The sequence below is a fragment of the Lissotriton vulgaris genome, chromosome 4_1, assembly GCF_964263255.1.
Source record: "Lissotriton vulgaris chromosome 4_1, aLisVul1.2, whole genome shotgun sequence".
Taxonomy (NCBI): Eukaryota; Metazoa; Chordata; class Amphibia; order Caudata; family Salamandridae; genus Lissotriton; species Lissotriton vulgaris.
The window spans coordinates 1,587,576,746-1,587,596,913 of NC_141691.1; the positions used below are offsets into that span (position 1 = coordinate 1,587,576,746).

Below are 20,168 nucleotides of genomic sequence, written 5' to 3' on the forward strand. Positions count from 1 at the left end.
GGAGTTGAACTGCTTTGAAGTACAGAACTCGGTACATCTGACCTTTAATCATTACCCTAAAGTGTGGCCTTCACATATCTTATTGCTTTATACATATTTTGCATTCCCAAAAATATGAAAAGCCATGTCCAGTTATGTCTGATAATTAGTTAATTTCCTCATTACTGCTTCTCTCATCTCGCCTCTTTCTATGAAGGGTTGATCTGTTTTCGGAATTGCATTTTCCTTGGTAATGTTAATTCATCTTGATGGCATTTCTCACATCCTGACAAAACTTTTCAATTGTTGTTCATCCATTGTACCATTGGGGAAAGGGTCTCTTGATGTGGATGCATGTTATATAGGGCTAGCGCCCCTGTACCACGTGGGCTCGAGGACGGCTCGTGGTCAACAAAGGGTTGGAATGTGGGTTGTTTGAACATGTGGGGTAGTGGTTGGGGCTCACAGCGACTGGAGTCTGTTGTACCGGCTAAGAGTGTTGTTCGCTCTTACCTGCGTCCATAATAAATCCAAGAATGCAAATTATCACCGTTGTCTGGCGTCCCCCATTTCACAACAATTTTGGCGACGATCTTGGCCAGTGTCTGGGCATCAGCAAGCATACGTGCAGCATTCTGTGAATACACTGCAGCTTTGAGGTTCTGAGTGGACCAGCCAACCCTGTGTGGTTAAATCCTAGGTCCTCTGGCAGTTCCCCAGCTAGTTGCTGCAGCTGGGTGGTGAGCGCGCTCACCTGTGCCACATTTTGTATTTGATCCTTGGTTGGTTGCCCGTGGCTGGAGGCGTAGCTCGTGGCAGCTCTAGACAGGACCCAGTGCAGTTTAGAGGCTTCGTCCCGGTCATCCCCCCCTACCCTGGTAGTTGGCCTGCCTCACGGCTGGGTTCTGCGTGTCTCTGCCCACTCTGCAGCTCGTGTCAGTGGCAGAGATCTCCGGAGGTGGAGTCTTCGCAGGGCTTCCTCTCTGCCTTTCTGCATTGTTTGGGAGTCAGCCTGCCCCACGGCTGGGCTCTGCGCCTGCAGTTTACCACCCTCTCTGTTTCTCACGCCTATAACAAGGACTTCTAGAGGTGGAGTCTCACTGCTGCCTGACGCTACAATATCTTCACAGAGCCAGGTCCTACATTTCAGTTTTGTTTTAGCACCTTCATCACTCGAGTTTGTGCCGTGTTTCTTCAGTATTCAACCAGTACTAGAGTTCCTGCTTCTTGCTGTTGTCACAGCGGTAGACCAACTCCGCGTTTCCTGGTATTCTACGGTGAGGTGCTCACCTGGTAAGACTTTTCCTTTGTGCATGCACTGACCTCTACGGTGATGAGCACACCGTAATTTGCTTTTGGTTATTACTGTTGCGGAATTTTGTTTTCAAGTACTTTCTGGTCGGTGATGCACACACCCCTTAATTTACTTCCTATGCTCACACAGAGACAGCGGTGTTCACATTTAGCCTCAGCATTGTTTTAACCACATATTTTTTACCTTATTTACTGTGTATTTGTAGTCCTTCTTTTCTAATAAGTTGGGGTCTTCTGCCATTTTAACATGGAAGCTTCAGGAGGTAATGCTGTACCTGCACCTGTGATATCACCACATGTTTTAGTTATTCCCTCACCTTTCTTTTATGCAACCTGGCACACCACCCTTGCCTTGGGATGATTGGGTTCTAATGTTTGATAACTATTTTGAAGCATTAGATGGAGGGGAGTTTAAGCCTTAATGAAAACAAAAAAGCTTTGTTGTTGAGTGCTGTTGGTAAGGAAGGTCAGAGAGTGTTGAGGTATTTGCAGCAAGCTGGTGTTAATAGTGAAATCATTCAGGATGTGTATATTGAGGCCAGACGCAGATTAGAGATATGTTATGACAAGGAGGAAAACATAGTTATGTCCAGGTACAAGTTTTATCCCCAGCATCAGAAAGGGGAAGAGAGTGTTGATAAATTTGTTTTTAGTCTTCATGAGTTATCCACCAAGTGCAATTTTGAGATAATGACGGATGAACTCATAAGAGACCAATTTATTGTTCAATGTGCTAACAAGAAAATCCAGGAGAGATTATGGGTGGCTAAAAACCTTAGCTTGAGTGATGCTATAGGGATAGCCAAGGTTCCGGAACAGTCTAATTTGTGCATGTAGGAGCTAGAGAGGACTGAACAAAAAGTGGATGCCTCTGAATTGAGTCCTGTAAACAAATTCTCCCAGCCTAGTTCCTCCTGTGGCAAACACTTTGTTCAAAGAGGTACGACTTTGACTTGTAATGCTTGAGGTGTGGTCGATTTGGACATTTTCCAAAGATGTGTAGATTGGCTCGGAGAAACAAAGTGCCTGTGTTGTTGAGGAGACTCCCCAACAAGTTTAAACCCCAGATAGAATTCTATGTGTCAAAAGAGGTGAGCCTGAGGAAGGTGAAAATTATTACACAGACTTAACAGACACAAACCATTATGTAAAGGGAATGTCAGAGAGGTGTCGCTTATGGTTGACACAGGTTCCAAGCACACCATTGTTCCCAAAACAATTTTTACACATTTGTGGGAGGGTACAGTCCTGGAACTCACAGACATTACACCAACAGTTTACCAAGGGGAAACAATACACATGGGGTTTATGGAATCTTTGATTGAGTTTGGAGTGAGGTCTATTTGTGGTAAGGTTTATGTCTCTGAAGATGGGCCTGCTATTTTTGATTGGGTTCATCAATAGGACCTCCACATCAAAAGTGATCCAAGAGCTTCCATGCAAGTCACATGACTCTGAGAATATTTTGAACTCACTTAAGCATGTTTTCAATGAAAAATTGGGTCTACTCTAATTTCATAAGATTGTACTTTAAAAAGGCGCGATTCCTGAGCAACACAAGCTCAGGAGAGTCCCTGTTATTGTTAGAGAAGGTGTAAAAGAATTATTGGATGAAATGCTAAAGGAGGGGACTATTGAACCGGTGGAGGCTTCCGAGTGTGTTTCGCCAGTTGCCAGTGGTTAGCACACGCAAAGCAGATGGTCACCTGAGATTCTGTGTGGACTTAAGGTCCCTCAATCAGAACATCATTGCCGACACCTACCCTCTGCCAAACATTAATGAACTTGTGATGTTGCTGAAAGGGGGTCAATTCTTTTCCAAGCTAGACCTTAAGAGTGCATACCACCAAATCAAGCTCCACCCAGACTCAATGCCCCTCACTGCCTTCCTCACTTTAGAGGGAACTTTTCAATTTACCTGCATGCCTATTGGTCTCTCTTCCTCGGAAAGCAAGTTTCAACGCATGATGTCACAAATTTTTAAGGGCGTGGCTAGTGTCTTGTATTTTTAAAATGACTTAAAGTCGTTTTTGGTGAAACGGTCAGGAACACAATGATGTGTTGGAACACTACAAAGGATCGCTGACGTAGGAATTACCTTTCACAGGGAAAAGTGTTCTTTTCTTACTAAGAACATGGAATATTTGGGCAATACCTTATCATCTGAAGAGGTCAAATCTAAGCATAACCTTCGCAAAGCCATTGATCAAGCCTCAAGACCCATTGATGAGGATCAGCTGAGATCTTTCTTGGGTCTCCTTGAATATTATGTGAAGTTTAAGTATTTTGCTGGCAATACTGAGAAACTCAAGGCCCTCTTGAGGAAGGGTCAGAGTTTTCTTTTTTTGATAATCAACTTTATTGGTTTAATAAGAACAGGAACATTCATTGGTTGCACTTCAATACGCAATAAAGGGAAGATGACCGGGATGATTGATGACAAAAATAAGGTCGATCCTTCAGAGTATAATACAGCAGTCTGTACGATGGTTGCAATGTAACATAGATTAAAAGGAAGACAGATCGTTATGGTGACAGTATATTAAACCATTTACCCCACACCTTGTTGAATAGATCAGGACATCCCCGAGCCTCGAATAGGGCCTCCTCCTGGATTCCGTCCAAGTCCACTCCCCTCCTCCATCTCTGCACCATTGGTGCCTTAGCCTGTGACCAATGCGCTGCTATGTCCCTCTTGGCCACCAAGACTGCTGTCCCCAAGAGACGTTTGTCCATCCTAGAGCCATCCAGGCCATCAAAGACCCCCAGCAGCATATGCATTGGATCGCGGGGAACCTCTCATCCTAAGGCCTGCGTAAGCTCAAGCTCCACCCCCCTCCAAAACGGCGCCAGCACCGGACAACACCACACCATGTGATAGAAATCGGCAGGGGCTGAGGCACATTGTGGGCATGCTGAAGAGGGCCTCAACCGGGCCTGGAATAGACGTGCCTGGGTGAGGTATGCCGCATGGAGGTAGTATAATTGGATCAGGCGCAGCTTGTAGGACGTGGTCAAGGTTTTGAGCGCCATGAGGGCATCCCTCCAGTCTGCCTCCTCTAGGGCGCCCAATCAACCCTCCCAGCGGGACCTAAGCCGATCTAGGGAAGCGGGACCATTATTCACCTGGGACCGATATATGCGGGACACTCCCCCTCTGCCCAGGTCCCCCATCATCACCTGAGCCTCCAACGGGCTGAATTCTGGAAGGGAGACAGGAGGTGAGACATGCGTGTAGAGGGCGTGTCTTAATTGCAAGTATCGATAATGTTGGGAGTGGGGAAGAGCATGGCGCTGCTGCAGATCTGCGAAGAAACGGATGTGATCCCCCACCCAGACATCCCAAAGCACTGAAACTCCAATGAGGTCCCACCTACGGAACCCCTGCCGGGACGAGACCTCCCGCAACCAGGACCCATGCCAGAGTGGCATCTGTCGAGTGAGTTTTCGGTCCCATCCCACGTGCCGTAGGGCCGTGCGCCAGGCCAGAAACACCGTCCTGGTGACCGGGGCCCTCGCCTGTGGCACTGGACTACCGTACAGAAGCACCTGGACCTGTGTAAACGCCGTGAGCTCCACAAGATAGGCAGGGTCGGATCAGCCGCCTGCATACCAATCGCGGAGGACGATAAGTTTTGTGGCCAGATAGTAGAGGTGGAGATTGGTCACCCCCATACCCCTGCGGAAGGGGGAATGCGACAGTGTGCCAGGGATACGCGTGCTCTCCTGCCTCCCCAGAGAAACTGGGTGAGGACTCAGTCTAGCTTGCGAAACTAACTACCCGGAAGGTGGACCGTAATGTTCTGCAGTATATAAAGGAAACGGGGGAGGACCATCATTTTGAAGAGCGCACTGCCTAGGGGGTTCAGGGGAAGGGTCTGCCACTTCTTGAGATCCGCCTTCATCCTGACAACCAAGGGCGTGACGTTCAGGGCCCACTTAGGCTCCGGTAGAAGAGCTACCCAGATCCCAAGGTATTTGACCAAGTTCCTCCTAAGGGGGATAACAAACTGCCAGTCGTAACACTCTCCGGAGGGATGCAGTGGGACCAGAGTGGACTTTGCCGTGTTAAGACGAAGTCCAGAGACCCTCTCAAAATCCGAGAGGACCTTCAAGCACCTGGGGCCAGAACTTTCGGGATCCGCCAGGTAGAGCAGCACTTCGTCCGCATATAGGGCTATCTTGTCCACTTGGCTCGAGTCCCAGGCCCAGCCTCGAATAAGTGGGTCCTGTCGGATGAGCGCCGCCAGGGGCTCCATCGACAACGCGAATAGGAGTGGTGAGATAGGGCACCCCTGACGCGTGCCACTTCGGATCGGGAAGGCCTCGGAGAGCTCTCCGTTAATGAGTACAGGGGCTCGGGGTTGGTGTAGAGACCCTTGAGATGGCGTAACGAGGGACCGAAACCCATCCTGTCCAGCACATCTTGCAGGTAGCCCCAATTTACAGTGTCAAAGGCCTTTTCGAAGTCTATGAAAAGGAGGGCTAGATATGGTGTTAGCCGCTCCCGGTGGGCCAGGGCCAGGTGGAGGCGACGAATGCAGTGGCGGGTGCCTCTAGCAGGCATGAACCCGCATTGGTCAGGGTGGACCAGGTCCTGCAGGAGGGGTCGGAGTCTCTGAACCAATTCGGTGGAGAAGAGCTTAATCTCCATGTTGATCAGCGAGATCGGGAAGTAGTCCGCACAACTCACTGAAGGCGGCTGCGTCTTCGGAATAACCACTATCGTGGCCAAATCCGACTCAGGTGGGAATGTGCCCATCTCGGCAACATGGCGGAAAAGATCTAGCAGGTGGGGGGCCAGAATATCTCGGAAGGCCGCATAGTATTACTGAGGGTACCCGTCGGGCCCAGGCGTTTTACAGCGGTGTTATTTTATATTTGTAGAGCGCCAATCACCATAGGTCTCTAGGCGCTAGTAACATGGACCGAGGTCCATTAGTCCCGGGAGTAGTCAGCGCGTTGTGTGGATTTAGCCGAAAGCCTCAGTAAACAAGATGGTTTTGAGTTTTTTCCTAAATGGCAGTAACATAGTTTCCATTTGTATATTGACCGGGAGTTTATTCCAGGACTGGGGGATTATGACAGAAAAGGCCCGTCCTCCCATGGTGGTTCTATTAAAACGCGGGCAGGCCAGCAAGCTGGCCTCTGATGACCGAAGGTGCCTCCTAGGAACCTAGGGCTTCAGGCGGTCTGTGATATATTTCGGTGCCATTCCATATTTGGCTTTGTGCGCAATGCACAGACCCTTGAACTTGATCCTCTGCCTGATAGGGAGTCAATGCAACTGTTTCAGCAGGGGGTGGCGTGTGCTTTTCTTGGAGATTTAAAGATCAGCCTTGCTGTATCATTTAAGACCACCTGCAGTTTCCCCAGGAGTTTTTCAGGGAGCCCTGTGTACATTGCATTACCATAGTCCAAGCGTGACCGTATTAGAGCTGTCACAATGGTACGCATGGTAGAGAATGACAGCAGGGCACCCAGCTTTCGAAGTTGTCGCAACAGATTTGTACAGCTCCCCACCACTGCCGACACCTGATTGTTCAGGGTAAGTTTAGCATCTAATTTGATGCCGAGACTTTTTACAACTGGTACTGGTGTTGGGGTGAAACTGAGTTCTAGGGGCCAGAAAAGGTTTGACAAGGGTGAGGCCTCTGTAGTAAGGGCCAGCACCTCTGTCTTATCAGGATTCACTTTTAGTGAGTTCAAGGTCATCCAGTTCATGGTGAACCGTAGTATATTCTAGACATTGAGCTGAGCTTGGGGGCAGTTATTAATTCGGATTATTAGCTGGGTGTCGTCAGCATAGTTAAACACCTGGCAATCTAGTATCGCCAGTGATTCGACCAGAGGTTGAAGGTAGATGTTAAATAGCAGGGGGATAGCGCTGAGCCTTGTGGGACCCCCCCAAGATAGGACACCCTGCCTAGACCTGCAGTGCCCAAGTTGGGTTCTTTGAGATCGATTTTCCAAAAAGGAAGTGATCCATTGGAGTACCCTTGGTGTAGGAGGGAGATGGTGTCCTGGACCTCTTCCAGGGCGAAGGGGCGGTCCAGAGTGTCCGCAGTCTCCTCAGAGAGAGAAGGCAGTCGGGTACCAGTTTTGTCCATCAGTGCGGCCAGAGGAGCGCCCGAGGGTCGCTCAGCATAGAGGTGCGCATAGAAGGTAGCAAACGTTTGTGCTATGGCCGTGGAGGTCACTTGGGGGGTTCCATCATTTGAGCGGACCTCAGGAATAATACGGTTGACTTTGGGATATGACACAAGGTTGTGGAGGAGCTTGCTGTTCTTATCCCCCCACCCATAAACGCGAGCTACCGACGAGCGCCACAGCATTTTGGCCGATTCCAGCAAGATTTGGCGGATCTCTTCGCGAACCGCTGCCAATTGCTGGGAAGAATCCTCCCGCCCGCCAGAGAGTTGGGCAGCTTCCAGCTGTATCGCTCAGGATTCCAGCTGTGCGAGCTGGGCCGTCTGTGCCGCTCGCTTCGCGTGGACCAGTCCCCTGGCCACTCCCCGGACAACGGCCTTGCCGGCCTCCCACAGCGTTCTGGTGAGGGAACCGATCCCGCATTGGTGGAGAAATAGTGATTGAGTTCCTGGCCGAGTGACTCCACTAATTCCTGCAAGAACCAGGCGTTCAGCCGCCAGACCGCTCGTGGACCCGTCGGAGGAACCCCCAGCCGGAGGGAGACGGGAGGATGATCTGAAATCCCTCTGGAAAGGATCGCGGCACCTGAGACCAGCTGGCAGTCGGTGGCCGGCAGCAGGAGAAGGTCAATGCGGGAGTGAGTATGGTGGGACGCCGACATATGGGTGTACTGATCTTTGCGGGGGTGCCAAACCCGCCACGCGTCACAGAGACCCAGGTCTGAGGTCCAGCTTGACAGGGATTTAGCGGAGGTGAGACAGGCCTCGGACAGGGTCCCCGTCGTATCCTGCAGGGGCTGCAGAACGGCATTAAAGTCTCCCCCAACCACCGTAAGACCCTGCAGAAGGGAGGAAATCACTTGTGTGAGGTGGCAGAGCGTTGAAGGCAGGAGGGCAGGGGGAATGTAAAGGCTCAGGAGGTTTAGGGGTGTCCTTCCATAGTACCTGAGACCACCATGTATCGGCCCTGCACATCTGTCTCGGCAGCAGCCAGGGTAAAGGGAAGGCCTTTCCTAAGTAAGATAGCCACCCCCCGGGAGCCCCTTGTGAAGCCGGAGTGCCAGACCCTGTCACAGCCGTAACGGGCTAGGAAATTACATTGTGTACCCAGGAGGTGTGTCTCTTGAAGGAAGAGGATGTCCGGTGTGTGGCGGTGGGCAGCGCGGAGGACAGCTGAATGTTTGATGCGGTCAAAGAGGCCATTTACATTCCAGGAAAGGATATTGATGGGCCTAGTGAGAGTGTATGTCATTGGAAGGGATGGGGTGGGGAGGGACGGGGGACCACATCCAGCCGGAGGGGGGTACCCACCCAAATGTATTCTCAGAAAGGGGGCAACGGAAATGATGATCTGTGCGTCACTGGTGAAGGCCCAAAGAGGTGAGGGGGAACGACTGCCAGCAGCCGTTTCGGATGGCGGCCCGCAGGCGGCCAAAAATAACAAAGTGGTGGAGGCAATGAGCTGTGTGTCAGCTGTGGACCTGCCCGTGAGAGAAGGCTATTATAGAGAACTGCAACCAGCGGCCCGTAGGCGGCGCGAACAGCAGCCCGTAGGCGGCTAAAAATAACAAACAGTAGGCAGGCAACAGTCTTCCCCCCCAGCTCCCCCACCCTACACTTCTGAAGCGGAAGCATCTGTCGCCCTGTAAAGCCCCCAACCTCCAACTACCCCTCTAAGAGGCGATTCACTAATCTAAAACGGTTAGCAAGAAAAAAAAAAACAAACAGGAGCATGGCTAAAGTGGACCCCCCTCCATGTATACGGATGAATGCCAACAGAAAAGACAAAATGCAAAAAGCAATAAGCATCTGGTGAACACAATGAAGCAGTCCCTGCACTGCATTGGAAGGATGGACCTTCGATCGGGCCATCCAGTGGAGCCAGGTAGGACCCCGCTCACAGGGTCAAGAGCAAACCCGCTGTAGAAAGTTGTGACATGTGGAGTGTTAACTGTCCAGTCTGCAGCGTCGGGTACACTCCCTCCTCTCCACCAGAGCTACAGGTCTGAGTCCGATAAAGCCTTTCGCAGATTTACGTCCTACCCGGGGATATTTCCCATATCAATCAAGGAGGAGGCCACGGTGGCGGAAGAGGCTCCCTGATTCGTGGGCTGAGTCTGGGATCGCTGGGGCTGCGTCCCCGGCGAATGGGAACCTCCTTCCCAGCGGTTGCCCCGTCTTCGAGATCTAGTTTGGGGCCTCTGAGCCTTGGGCGCCTCGTGGGTCGGCTGCACCGGCGATCTCCGGGCAGGGGAGGGGGCTACGCCACGCAGGAGGGGACATTCCTCTGTGAGCCAGGTCCATGCCACCTGGGGGGTGTCAAAGAAGAATGTCTTATCCTGGAAGAACACCTTGAGGCGTGCTGGGAAGAGGAGGCCATAGCGAAGTCCCATAGCCCTCAGTTTTTGCTTTACCTCGTCGTAGGACCGGCCCGCTGACTCTCAATCTCTCTGGAGTAATCTGGGAATACCATGATTTTGGAGTTCTGGAAGAGCAATGGACCCAGTTCCCTGGCCATCCCAAGAATTGCGTCCCTGTCCTGGAAGTTGAAAATTCGAAGGATGATGGGATGAGCCGGGGAATCAGGAGAGTGTTTAGGAGCAAGAGAGCGGTGAGCCTGTTCCACCGCGAACCAGGGGGAGAGTTTTTCTTTGGGCATCAAGGAGTGGATCCAGGCCTCAAAGAAGGTGTCGGCCCGAACCTTCTCCACCCCCTACGGAAATCCCAGGAGGCGCAGGTTGTTTCTCCGGGCCCTGTTTTCAGCATCCTCGGCCCTGCAGTGTAACTCTGAAGTCTGCGTCTGAAGGCGGGCCACCTGTGACTTGAGGGCGCCCACGTCGTCCTCCACCATGGAGATGCGGAATTCCGCTTCGGCAATACGTTCTGTGGCATTCCGGAGGTCTTGCTGAATCTACCCTCACTTACCTGATCTTGCTTTCCACCGAGGCCTGGGCGCGCTTATCGCCTGCCGGATAGTGGAGAGGTCTCCCTCGGTGGCCCCAGGGGCAGGAGGAAGCACAGTCCCGGGATCTCGTGGTGAATTGGTCTATCTTTGTTTGGGTCGGGGGATGGGGGTCTGAGTGTTGCGATGCCTGCCCATTGCCCCGTGGAGAAAGAGAGGGACCAACGCGCGTGTGCCACCTGACACGGTGGCCGATTCGTATAGGGCAGTCCCTTGTCCGCAGACAGCCGAGAGTTGCAGGCCCTCACAGCAGCGAGCCTGGGGCCGGTCGAAGAGCCCCAGTGACTGAGAGTCGGTGTGCTTCGCAGGTCAGGGGGCCGCGTTGCGTCGAGGTTCCCGCGATTCACCCCCAGAAACTGCAAGACAGTCGCGGGCCAGCCGTCCTGCGCAACCTAATGAAGGCAACAGCGCCCCACACCTCCAATCCGGTGTGTCTCGGGGCACACAACAGCAGGCGAAAGGGCACCCAGCAATGGTTTCACACAAGTGCGGGGCGGGCGTGCAGGCTGCACCTCAGTTTGCGCAGGGCCTCCTGTCCCAGGGAGCAGGACTGCTGCAGCCGCCCGTGAAGGCGTGGGGCCAGCCAGGCCGCAGATCAAGTCGTGGAACCAGGCCGTCCACCACCCCCAAGCAGAGGGGTAGGCGTCTCAACAGCATAAGGGAGGTCCAGCTCTCTGATACCCCGGTCGTCCTCCCGGCCACACCAGCAGTCCCCACACCGGCGACCGGGGGGGGCGCAGCGACACAGCCCGTCACCCGACGTGGTGGCCGATCCCCCCTCACACCGCAGCTAGCACGAGTGGATAGGGGCCCCATTCACTGGTGCGCCGTCAGGGGTTCAGGCCGTTATCCGCTCCACAGACCACCTCAAACGTCGGGCCTCAGGCAGCGCCCGTGGTGCATACAGGTTTCAGCCATCTTCGGAGGCCTCCCAGGCCGGGAGCCGGGACCTCACTTTACAGGGGTCTGCTGGGAAACCTGAGGGAGGCCGGAGGAAAGCCCAACCCCTCCGGCCGCCGGCACAATACTCATGGGGCCCGCTCAACGGGCTGCCACCAGGGATCCGGGTCGCCCCGTAGGCCGCCCCTGCGCCGGGCCTCAGACCTCGCCCGCAGCTCCTCCAGGCCATGCCCGTCTCACAATGCCCCTCGGGTTCCTATCGCAGAAGTGAGGCAGTCCACCGTCACCGCTGTCTCTGGTCGTTCGGCTGTCCCAGGGCGGCCACACAAAGCGCTTCAGAGCCCCCAGGTGGAATTTGCAGGCCTAAGGACGGGGGCCGCCATCTTAGGCACGCCAGGCCTCAGGAAGGGGGGCCGTCCGCCGGAGCACAGATTGATCAGGCGGCCCCGAAGGAGGAAACCGGAGCAGGGCAGGACAGTCAGGGAGCCGCAGCAGGTTTCTACAGGGTCCGATGGCAGCTGTGGTCAGGCTGGTGGAAGGTGGACGACGGAGGAGGTCCGGAGCACTCTTCGAGTGCGACCGCCATCTTGACGCCTCAAGCCACGCCCCCCAGGGTCAAAGTTTTACATGAAGCTTCGAACAGCAGGAATGCTTAAAAACCATCAAGAAATACATTTGTGGTGCAGGGATTTGGCCTCCTTTTGAAATCAAACTACAGTCCATAATAACTGTTGAAGCTAGTGCGACAGGCTTGGGTGCAGTCCTCTCTCAAAAACATTGGGGAGCTGAGAGGACAGTGGCCTTTGCATCTAGGACACTAAGTCTGAAAGGAGCTATTCTGTTATTGAGAGGGAAGCTTTAGCTGCCGCTAAAGTACTATTGCAAGTATGTGTGGGGCACAGAATTCATATTGCCCGCAGATCATAAACACGTTCTTACTATTCTTACTTATCTCTCTCCGGGAGTGGCAGGCAAGGAATCTGCTCGATTAGTCCGATTGGTAGCTAGGCTGCAAGAATATCGTTATTTCCTTGAGTACATTCCGGGTTAGCAGAATAAACAAGCTAACTGCTTATCTAGGTTGGCGTTAGACAGGTCTCAAGCTGATGACACTGTTCTCTCTAACAAACATGATGATCCTGTTGCTTCTGTGGTGGATGTGGTGTGCGAAGGAGCTTATCAAAGTGAAGCATCTGGTGACCTCTGGTAGAAGAAGAGTGAGTTGTGTAACTACATCTGTACGCCCCTTCCTCAAAGTTTAGGACAAATTGTCCACTTGTGGTAGCAAGGTACTTATGAGAGGGGAAAGCTTTGTTCCTCCTTTGCCATAAGGAGGAAAATAATTAGAATGCTCATGGAGGTCACCTTGGCCAGGGTTTGACTCAACGTCGGGTCAAGGATCAGTTTTGGTGGCCAGGCATGGATAGTCCGATTTTGGATTGCGTTAGTTGCAAGATCTGCAAGGAAGGTGAGAAGAGACTCCATGTTGGAAAACAAGCGTTCATGGGTCACATCTCCAATCCTGGCAAAGCTTGGCACAGTGTCTGAATTGATTTCATTGGTCCCATGATAGATTTGGACAAAGACTGCAGGTTTGTGGTGGATGTGTTATCCAGGAGGCTCTCTGTGTCCTTTGAGGGAAATAACCACTATATCCACCATTGTGAGTCTTAACAAAATGTTCTTGGAAGAGGATACTCCTTCCCTCCTTATCACTGACAATGGCACCCAGTTAGTTTCCCAGGTCAAGAAAGCTTTGTTAAAAAAACATGGCATCACTCATCATATCACTGCTTTATACAACCCCCAAGGAAATGGCATAGTAGAGCGGGCCAACAGAATGGTGAAAGGAGTGATACAGATGGTGGTGTCTGCTGGTATAAATGTTAAGAAGGCTGTACAAGATTTAGTTTGGGCCTATCGCACTACCACTCAGGCATCCACGTCTAAGTCTCCCTCTGAGATCATGAGAGGCAGACCTCCGGGTAGCAAGTTAGTACCATCTTGGTTGAAGGAGTGGGTATCAAGATGTGGCTCTCAGAGCCCTGAGTTGATGAATTATGTGATTTCAAAGGGAAGAGTGGTGGAAGGCGACTGGATGAAAATTGGGTCCGGTCACACTATTAGGGGGGTGTCCAATTTTAAAGGACCGTACAAAGTTTTGCTTGCTCTTGACTTTTATATCATTCTGGAGAATGTTGAGCGTTGGAATTGGCGCAGCGTTGCCTTATATCAAAGGGGAGGTGATTATGTGAGAAAAGAGTAGAGGGAGTGTGGTGGCTACCTGTTAATGGATGATGCGGAGTTTGGTCACACTGGACAAAGAGGACAGGCTCCTACTGCATCAGTAGAACCTGTGTTTCTCACGAGTTATGGCGATAAGGGCACCACTGTTGGGAACTTTGAGGGTGGTGCAACCTCTCGGGTTGGCAGAGTTTGTAGATCGCCGGTGTTTTTAATGGACTACATCTCTTAATCTCTTATCCACCTTTTTTCTCACTGCTTCCATAAGTTATGTTTTTTTCCCCTTTTTCACCCCATTGTTTTCTTCCTTTCTCTCTCTTGTTTTGCTTCTCTTTATTCTCCTATCTTTGGTTCTCTGTTCTGTTGTTGAACGAAAGGGGATGTGTTATGTAGGTTTCGCGCCACTGTACCACGAGTGCTCTTGGACACTCGTGCCTCGAGGCCAACAAAGGGTTGGGATGTGGGTTGTTTGAACATGTGGGGCAGCGGTTGGGTCCAACAGTGGCTGGAGTCTGTTTTACTGGCCAATAATGTAGTCCGCTCTTACCTGTGTCCATAATAAATCCATGTATGCAAATCTTCACCGTTGTCCGCCGTCCTCCATTTCACAACAATGCACTTAAGGTTGCTTTGGAAACATCCTTTTGGGCTCAGTTCCCTTGGGCTTTTTGGAGCATACTATGGATAACTAGCTTATTGAGACTTTGCTTACGTAAGGTTTTTTAAAAGTTGTGGGCAATGTTAAATTACATAGGCGCTCTTTCTTCTAATCAGTAAGATGCATTCTGAGTTGATGAACAGGGCAGAGGAAGTAGTATTGTATGAATACTGTCAATTACCTTCCTTACTTGAGCACAGATCTTTCTTGGTGAAGTGTTCCTTTATCATATGACCGAAAACTGATCTTCTTTTGAGAAGAACTTCAGGAATGTCAAATACAGATCTTGTGTGAGACCTTTTGTGAGAGATAAATGCAGAGCCGGCTTCTCCACGCACCGCACGGCTCCCCGTGTGCTCCCAGGACTTCACCGCTGCTCTGCTAGTTGACGCTGCCTCTGCGCCATAAGTATTCTGTGTTTGCTCTTCTGTGCCCCTGCATCTGTTGTGCATTTTGCTCTGCCCATGTTTGTATTTCTTCCGCTTTTTGCCTGTGATTGTATTTTCCCGCTGTTTGCCTTTATTTTCCCGCTGTTTGCCCGTGATTGTATTTTCCCGCTTTGTGCCCGTGATTGTATTTTTCCACCTTGTGCCCCCCCCGCTCCCCTCTCCCCGCCGCTGCTCCACTGCGGCCCGCCCCTTTTTCCTTCTGTACCCACTTTCCCTACACCCATTCACCGCCCCGCTCCCGCCTCCTCCTCCCTTCCACTTGGCCATATATGGAGGAGACCGCGCAGTGGTGAGCTGTGACCTTTGACCCTGCTCGTAGGGCCGGCCGCTCCACGCACTGCACGGCTCCCCGTGTGCTCCCAGGACCTCACAGCTTCTCCGCTAGTTGACGCTGCCCCTGCGCTATAAGTATTCTGTGTTTGCTCTTCTGTGCCCCTGCATCTGTTGTGCATTTCGCTCTGCCAGTCTTTGTATTTCTTCCGCTTTTTGCCCATGATTGTATTTTCCTGCTGTTTGCCCGTGATTGTATTTTCCCGCTTTGTGCCCGTGATTGTATTTTCCCGCCTTGTGCCCCCCCCGCTCCCCGCCGCTGCTCCCCTGCGGCCAGCCCTTTTTTCCTTCTGTACCCACTTTCCCTACTCACATTCGCCGCCCCGCCTCCCAGCTGCTCCTCCCTCCCACTGGCCACATATGGAGGAGACCGCACGGTGGTGAGCTGTGACCTTTGACCCTGCTCCCCGCTCCACGCACCGCACGGCTCCCCGTGTGCGCCCAGGACCTCATGTCTGCTCCGCTAGTTGACGCTGCCCCTGGCCCATAAGTATTCTGTGTTTGCTCTTCTGTGCCCCTGCATCTGTTGTGCATTTCGCTCTGCCCGTGTTTGTATTTCTTCCGCTTTTTGCCCATGATTGTATTGTCCTGCTGTTTGCCTGTGATTGTATTTTCCCGCTTTGTGCCTGTGATTGTATTTTCCCGCCTTGTGCCCCCCTGCTCCCCGCTCCTGCTCCCCTGCGGCCCGCCCCTTTTTCCTTGTGTACCCACTTTCCCTACACCCATTCGCTGCCCCGCTCCCGCCTGCTCCTCCCTCCCACTTCGCCATATATGGAGGAGACTGCGCGGAAGCGCAGCGGACGCGCCTCTGGAGCGCCAAAGGCAAGCCCGTCTGCGCCTGTCCACGCCAAGACCGCGCCCAGCGCCAGAACCCCTGTTCCCCGCCGGCCCCAAACCAACAGACTGACATACGACAGCGCCGCCCTCAAAGCACTCAACACCGAACCACCGCCCACCTGCTACCAAGCCACCCCTGGACGCACCCATGGACCCTTCACCTGTCAAGCCTGCAAATTCACCTGCCTCAGACCCGTACCCCGCCCGCCAAAGCAAACAGCAACAACAACCACCTCAAGTGCAACCTCCTCAACACCCGCTCCGTCCACAAGCACGCCATCGAACTCTGGGACCTCCTCGACACAACAACACCTGACGTCGCCTTCCTCACGGAAACCTGGATGAACGCCTCCTCAGCCCCCGACATCGCCATAGCCATCCCAGACGGCTACAAAATCACTAGGAAGGACCGCATCAACAAAACAGGAGGAGGGATCGCCATCATCTACAGGAACACCATCAGCGTCCCGACCAACGCCGAAGACACCATTTCCTCCGCCGAGCACGTACACTTCCATATCCACACCGACCCCCAGACCACCCTCAGAGGAACACTCATTTACAGACCCCCGGGCCCACGCACACAATTCAGTGAAACCATCGCCGACCTTATCAGCCCGCACGCCCTAGCCTTACCAGAATACATCCTCCTAGGAAACCTGAACTTTCACCTGGAAAATAGCAACGATAACGCAACCACCACCCTGCTCGACAACCTCGCCGACCTCAGACTCAAGCAACTGGTGGACTCCCCCACACACCTCGCTGGCCACACCCTCGACGCCATCTTATCCGCCGATAACCACGTCGCCTTCACCTGTTCCAGAGGACTACACTGGACCGACCACAGCTGCATACACTTCACTTTCAAGGAGACTACATCCCACCACATCACGTATCGGATCCCCGCAGAGGTTGGAGCAAAATCACCGCTGACCAGCTCACCACGTCACTGAGCCAGAACCCACCGGCCGACACCAATCTACCTGACACCAATAACGCAGCTATCAACCTCGCACAGTGGATCACCAACTGCGCCGACAACCTCGCTCCATTGAAAAAACCACACAGCAAGACCACCAGCAGAAGACCCTCCTGGTTTACAGACGCCCTCAAAGCCACAAAGGGATCCTGCCAAACACTCGAAAAGACCTGGCGCCAAGAACGGACAACTGAAAACCTGACAAGCCTCAAAGCTGCCACCCGCGCATACCATCAGCAAATCCGGACCACCAAGAGGACAGCGTTCAAAAAGCGACTGGACAACAACACCCAGAACAGCAAGGAACTCTTCAGCATCGTAAAAGAGCTCTCCAACCCCGACGCCAGCAACAACGATGTCACCCTCTCGCAAGACCTCTGCAACTCCCTCGCCACGTTCTTCCACCGAAAAATCACAGACATACACAACGGCTTCGGACCCCAAACTCCACTGCCGGATATCAAACCAGCGACCCCCAGCTTCACCATCAACTCCTGGGCCCCCATCAGCAAAGAAGACACCATCCACGTCATGAGCACCATCCACTCCGGCTACTCCTCCGACCCATGCCCCCATCACATCTTCAACAAAGCCGGCACCACCATCGCACCCCACCTGCGGAACGTCCTAAACAGCTCCTTCACATCAGCAACCTTCCCTGAGAGCTGTAAGCACGCAGAGATCAACGCACTCCTGAAGAAACCCACAGCAGACCCCAAGGAACTCAAAAACTTCCGTCCCATCTCTCTTCTCCCCTTCCTGGCTAAAGTCATCGAGAACACTGTCAACAAACAGCTGACTGCTTTCCTCGAGGACAACAACTCGCTCGATCCCTCTCACTCCGGATTCCGAGTCAACCACAGCACCAAGACCGCCCTCATCGCAGCCACCGACAACATCAGAACCCTGATAGACAACGGGGAAACAGCCGCCCGCATCCTTCTGGACCTCTCCGCAGCCTTTGACATCGTATGCTACCGCACCCTAATACACCGCCTCAACAACACTGGAATCCAAGGAAAGGCCCTGGAATGGATCACCTCGTTCCTCTCCAACAGAACCCAAAGAGTCCGCCTCCCTCCCTTCCGGTCCGCGGCCTCAGAGATCATCTGCGGCCTACCTCAGGGATCTTCACTCAGTCCAACACTCTTCCACATCTACATGAGCACCCTCGCCACCATCGCACGAAAACACAACATCAACATCATCTCCTACGCCGACGACACCCAGCTGATACTCTCCCTCACCAAGGACCCAGCCACCACCAAAATCAACTTCCAGGAAGGAATGAAAGAGGTAGCAGACTGGATGAAGCGCAGCCGCCTCAAGCTCAACTCAGACAAGACGGAGGTCCTCATCCCCGGTCAATCACCATCTGCCTGGGACGACTCATGGTGGCCCATGGTGCTGGGAACCGCACCAACACCCACGGACCACACACGCAACCTTGGCTTCATCCTGGACTCCTCCCTCGCGATGACCAAACAAGTAAACGCCGTCTCATCCTCCTGCTTCAACACCCTGTGAATGCTCCGGAAAATCTTCCGATGGATCCCCACCGAAACCAGAAGAACAGTCACCCAGGCCCTTGTCACCAGCCGACTGGACTACGGGAACGCCCTATACGTAGGAACAAACGCCAAACTTCAGACTCGGCTCCAGCGCATACAAAACGCCTCTGCACGTCTCATCCTCAACATCCCTTGTCACAGCCACATATCCACCCACCTAAGAAACCTCCACTGGCTCCCCGTCAACAAGAGGATCACGTTCAGACTGCTCGCCACGCACACAAAGTGCTCCACAACATGGGCCCCGACTACCTCAACAGCCGACTCTCGTTCTACACTCCCACCCGCCAGCTTCGCTCCACCTGCCTCGCTCTCGCCACCGTCCCATGAATTCGCAGAACCACCTCCGGAGGAAGATCATTCTCCTACCTGGCAGCGAAGACCTGGAACTCCCTCCCCATTCACCTACGACTGATCCAGGACCATCTCAGCTTCAGGAAGCACCTCAAGACCTGGCTCTTCGAGCAGTAGCAGACCCTCCCCCCCCGCCCCATAGCGCCTTGAGACCCTCACGGGTGAGTAGCGCGCTTTATTAATGCATTGATTGATTGAGTGTATGTGGTAAAAAGCATCACATGTTTATGGATATCAATGGTACATTACCATCCTGTTTTTGCGGGAGAGCATAGAATCCTTACAAATTTTTAACCAGCAACTTAGTTGCTCTTTTCCAGAGACCTAAGTTGTAATGGCAGCTTTGGTACATGACTGAGCATTGTGTGATTCTGGGAGAATGTAATATAAATATGTTTTTAGCACGTAAACATGTGTGATGTAAGGAAATTAAATAGAAAGGCAAATTCAGTCTGGTCCTGTACTAATAACATGTTCCCACATACCATCCTACCCCTTTCTACCCTGTTGTCTGTAATCTACTTTTCAGAACACTCCACACACAAGATATTGTTGTTTATATAGAATCTCACATTTGGAATGGTTCTGGTGCTATAGAAATTACCTCCGTAAAGCACGCAATTGCGCTATGAAGCTAGTTTTGCACTAAATCCAAAACGTAAAAAGTAAAGGTCACTAGTTTTAATAGAGCATCTTATGAAGTTGATTTATTTAATACTACATGCTTTGATATGTTACATATAAGCTGCATATTTATAATTAAAATGCTGATGTGTTTTTGTGAACAAGGACTCATTTACAGCTAATTATTCTTATTTGTGGCCAATAGCCTACGTTGTCTTTTAATCTTTGCGTTTTTTTTTTATTATTTCAAGGATGCTTGATGGAATGTGATGCACCCAAGTGGATTAGTCATCTTTGAACATGTTACAGAATAAAGTTTCTTAAGCAGTTCCCTTGGTCTGCTGACCGATAGAAACATTACAATGGATATTATGAGTACCAAAGCCAGCTGCCCCAGTGTTAGCATCCCGAGCCATGATGAGCATCGAGAGAAAAAGAAGAGGTACACTGTAAGTATGCCGCCCGCCACCCCAAGCGTTATGCGTCCTCATTCAGTCTCAAAGGATTTAATGAGATAGTAGACCTTCTATAGCACATTAAGTTGCTTTAAAATGCTCAATCAAAACACTCACCTGTCAAGTGAAATGCAAAAGCACCATAAGAAAAAAATTACTAGGTGAAAAGTGGGTTTTGACTTTGGACTGAACAAGCAGCGTTAAGTATACTTTCAGAACATAAAGGTTCCACAGTTACTGGCACCAAAAAAAAAATGAAAATTGAATTTGAGATATTGATCTCTATGGCATAACCAATCTTAATTGATGCTTTTGTTGATCTAATCCTTTTAACGTTATCTTGCAAGTAGATTGTTGGTA

At 51.9% G+C, this 20,168-nt stretch overlaps 1 protein-coding gene across 3 annotated transcripts in view; it reads left to right on the forward strand.

Moving 5' to 3' along the window:
* The window catches only part of SGK3 (serum/glucocorticoid regulated kinase family member 3), a 652,786-nt gene that overhangs the window by 215,047 nt on the left and 417,571 nt on the right, over positions 1-20,168 (forward strand). For all 3 annotated transcript variants that reach the window (XM_086965820.1, XM_086965822.1, XM_086965821.1), the window contains one exon: positions 19,605-19,802. In XM_086965820.1, coding sequence (XP_086821946.1) covers positions 19,716-19,802 — 87 coding nt within the window. In that variant the 5' untranslated portion in view covers positions 19,605-19,715. The remainder of the gene's footprint in view (positions 1-19,604; positions 19,803-20,168) is intronic.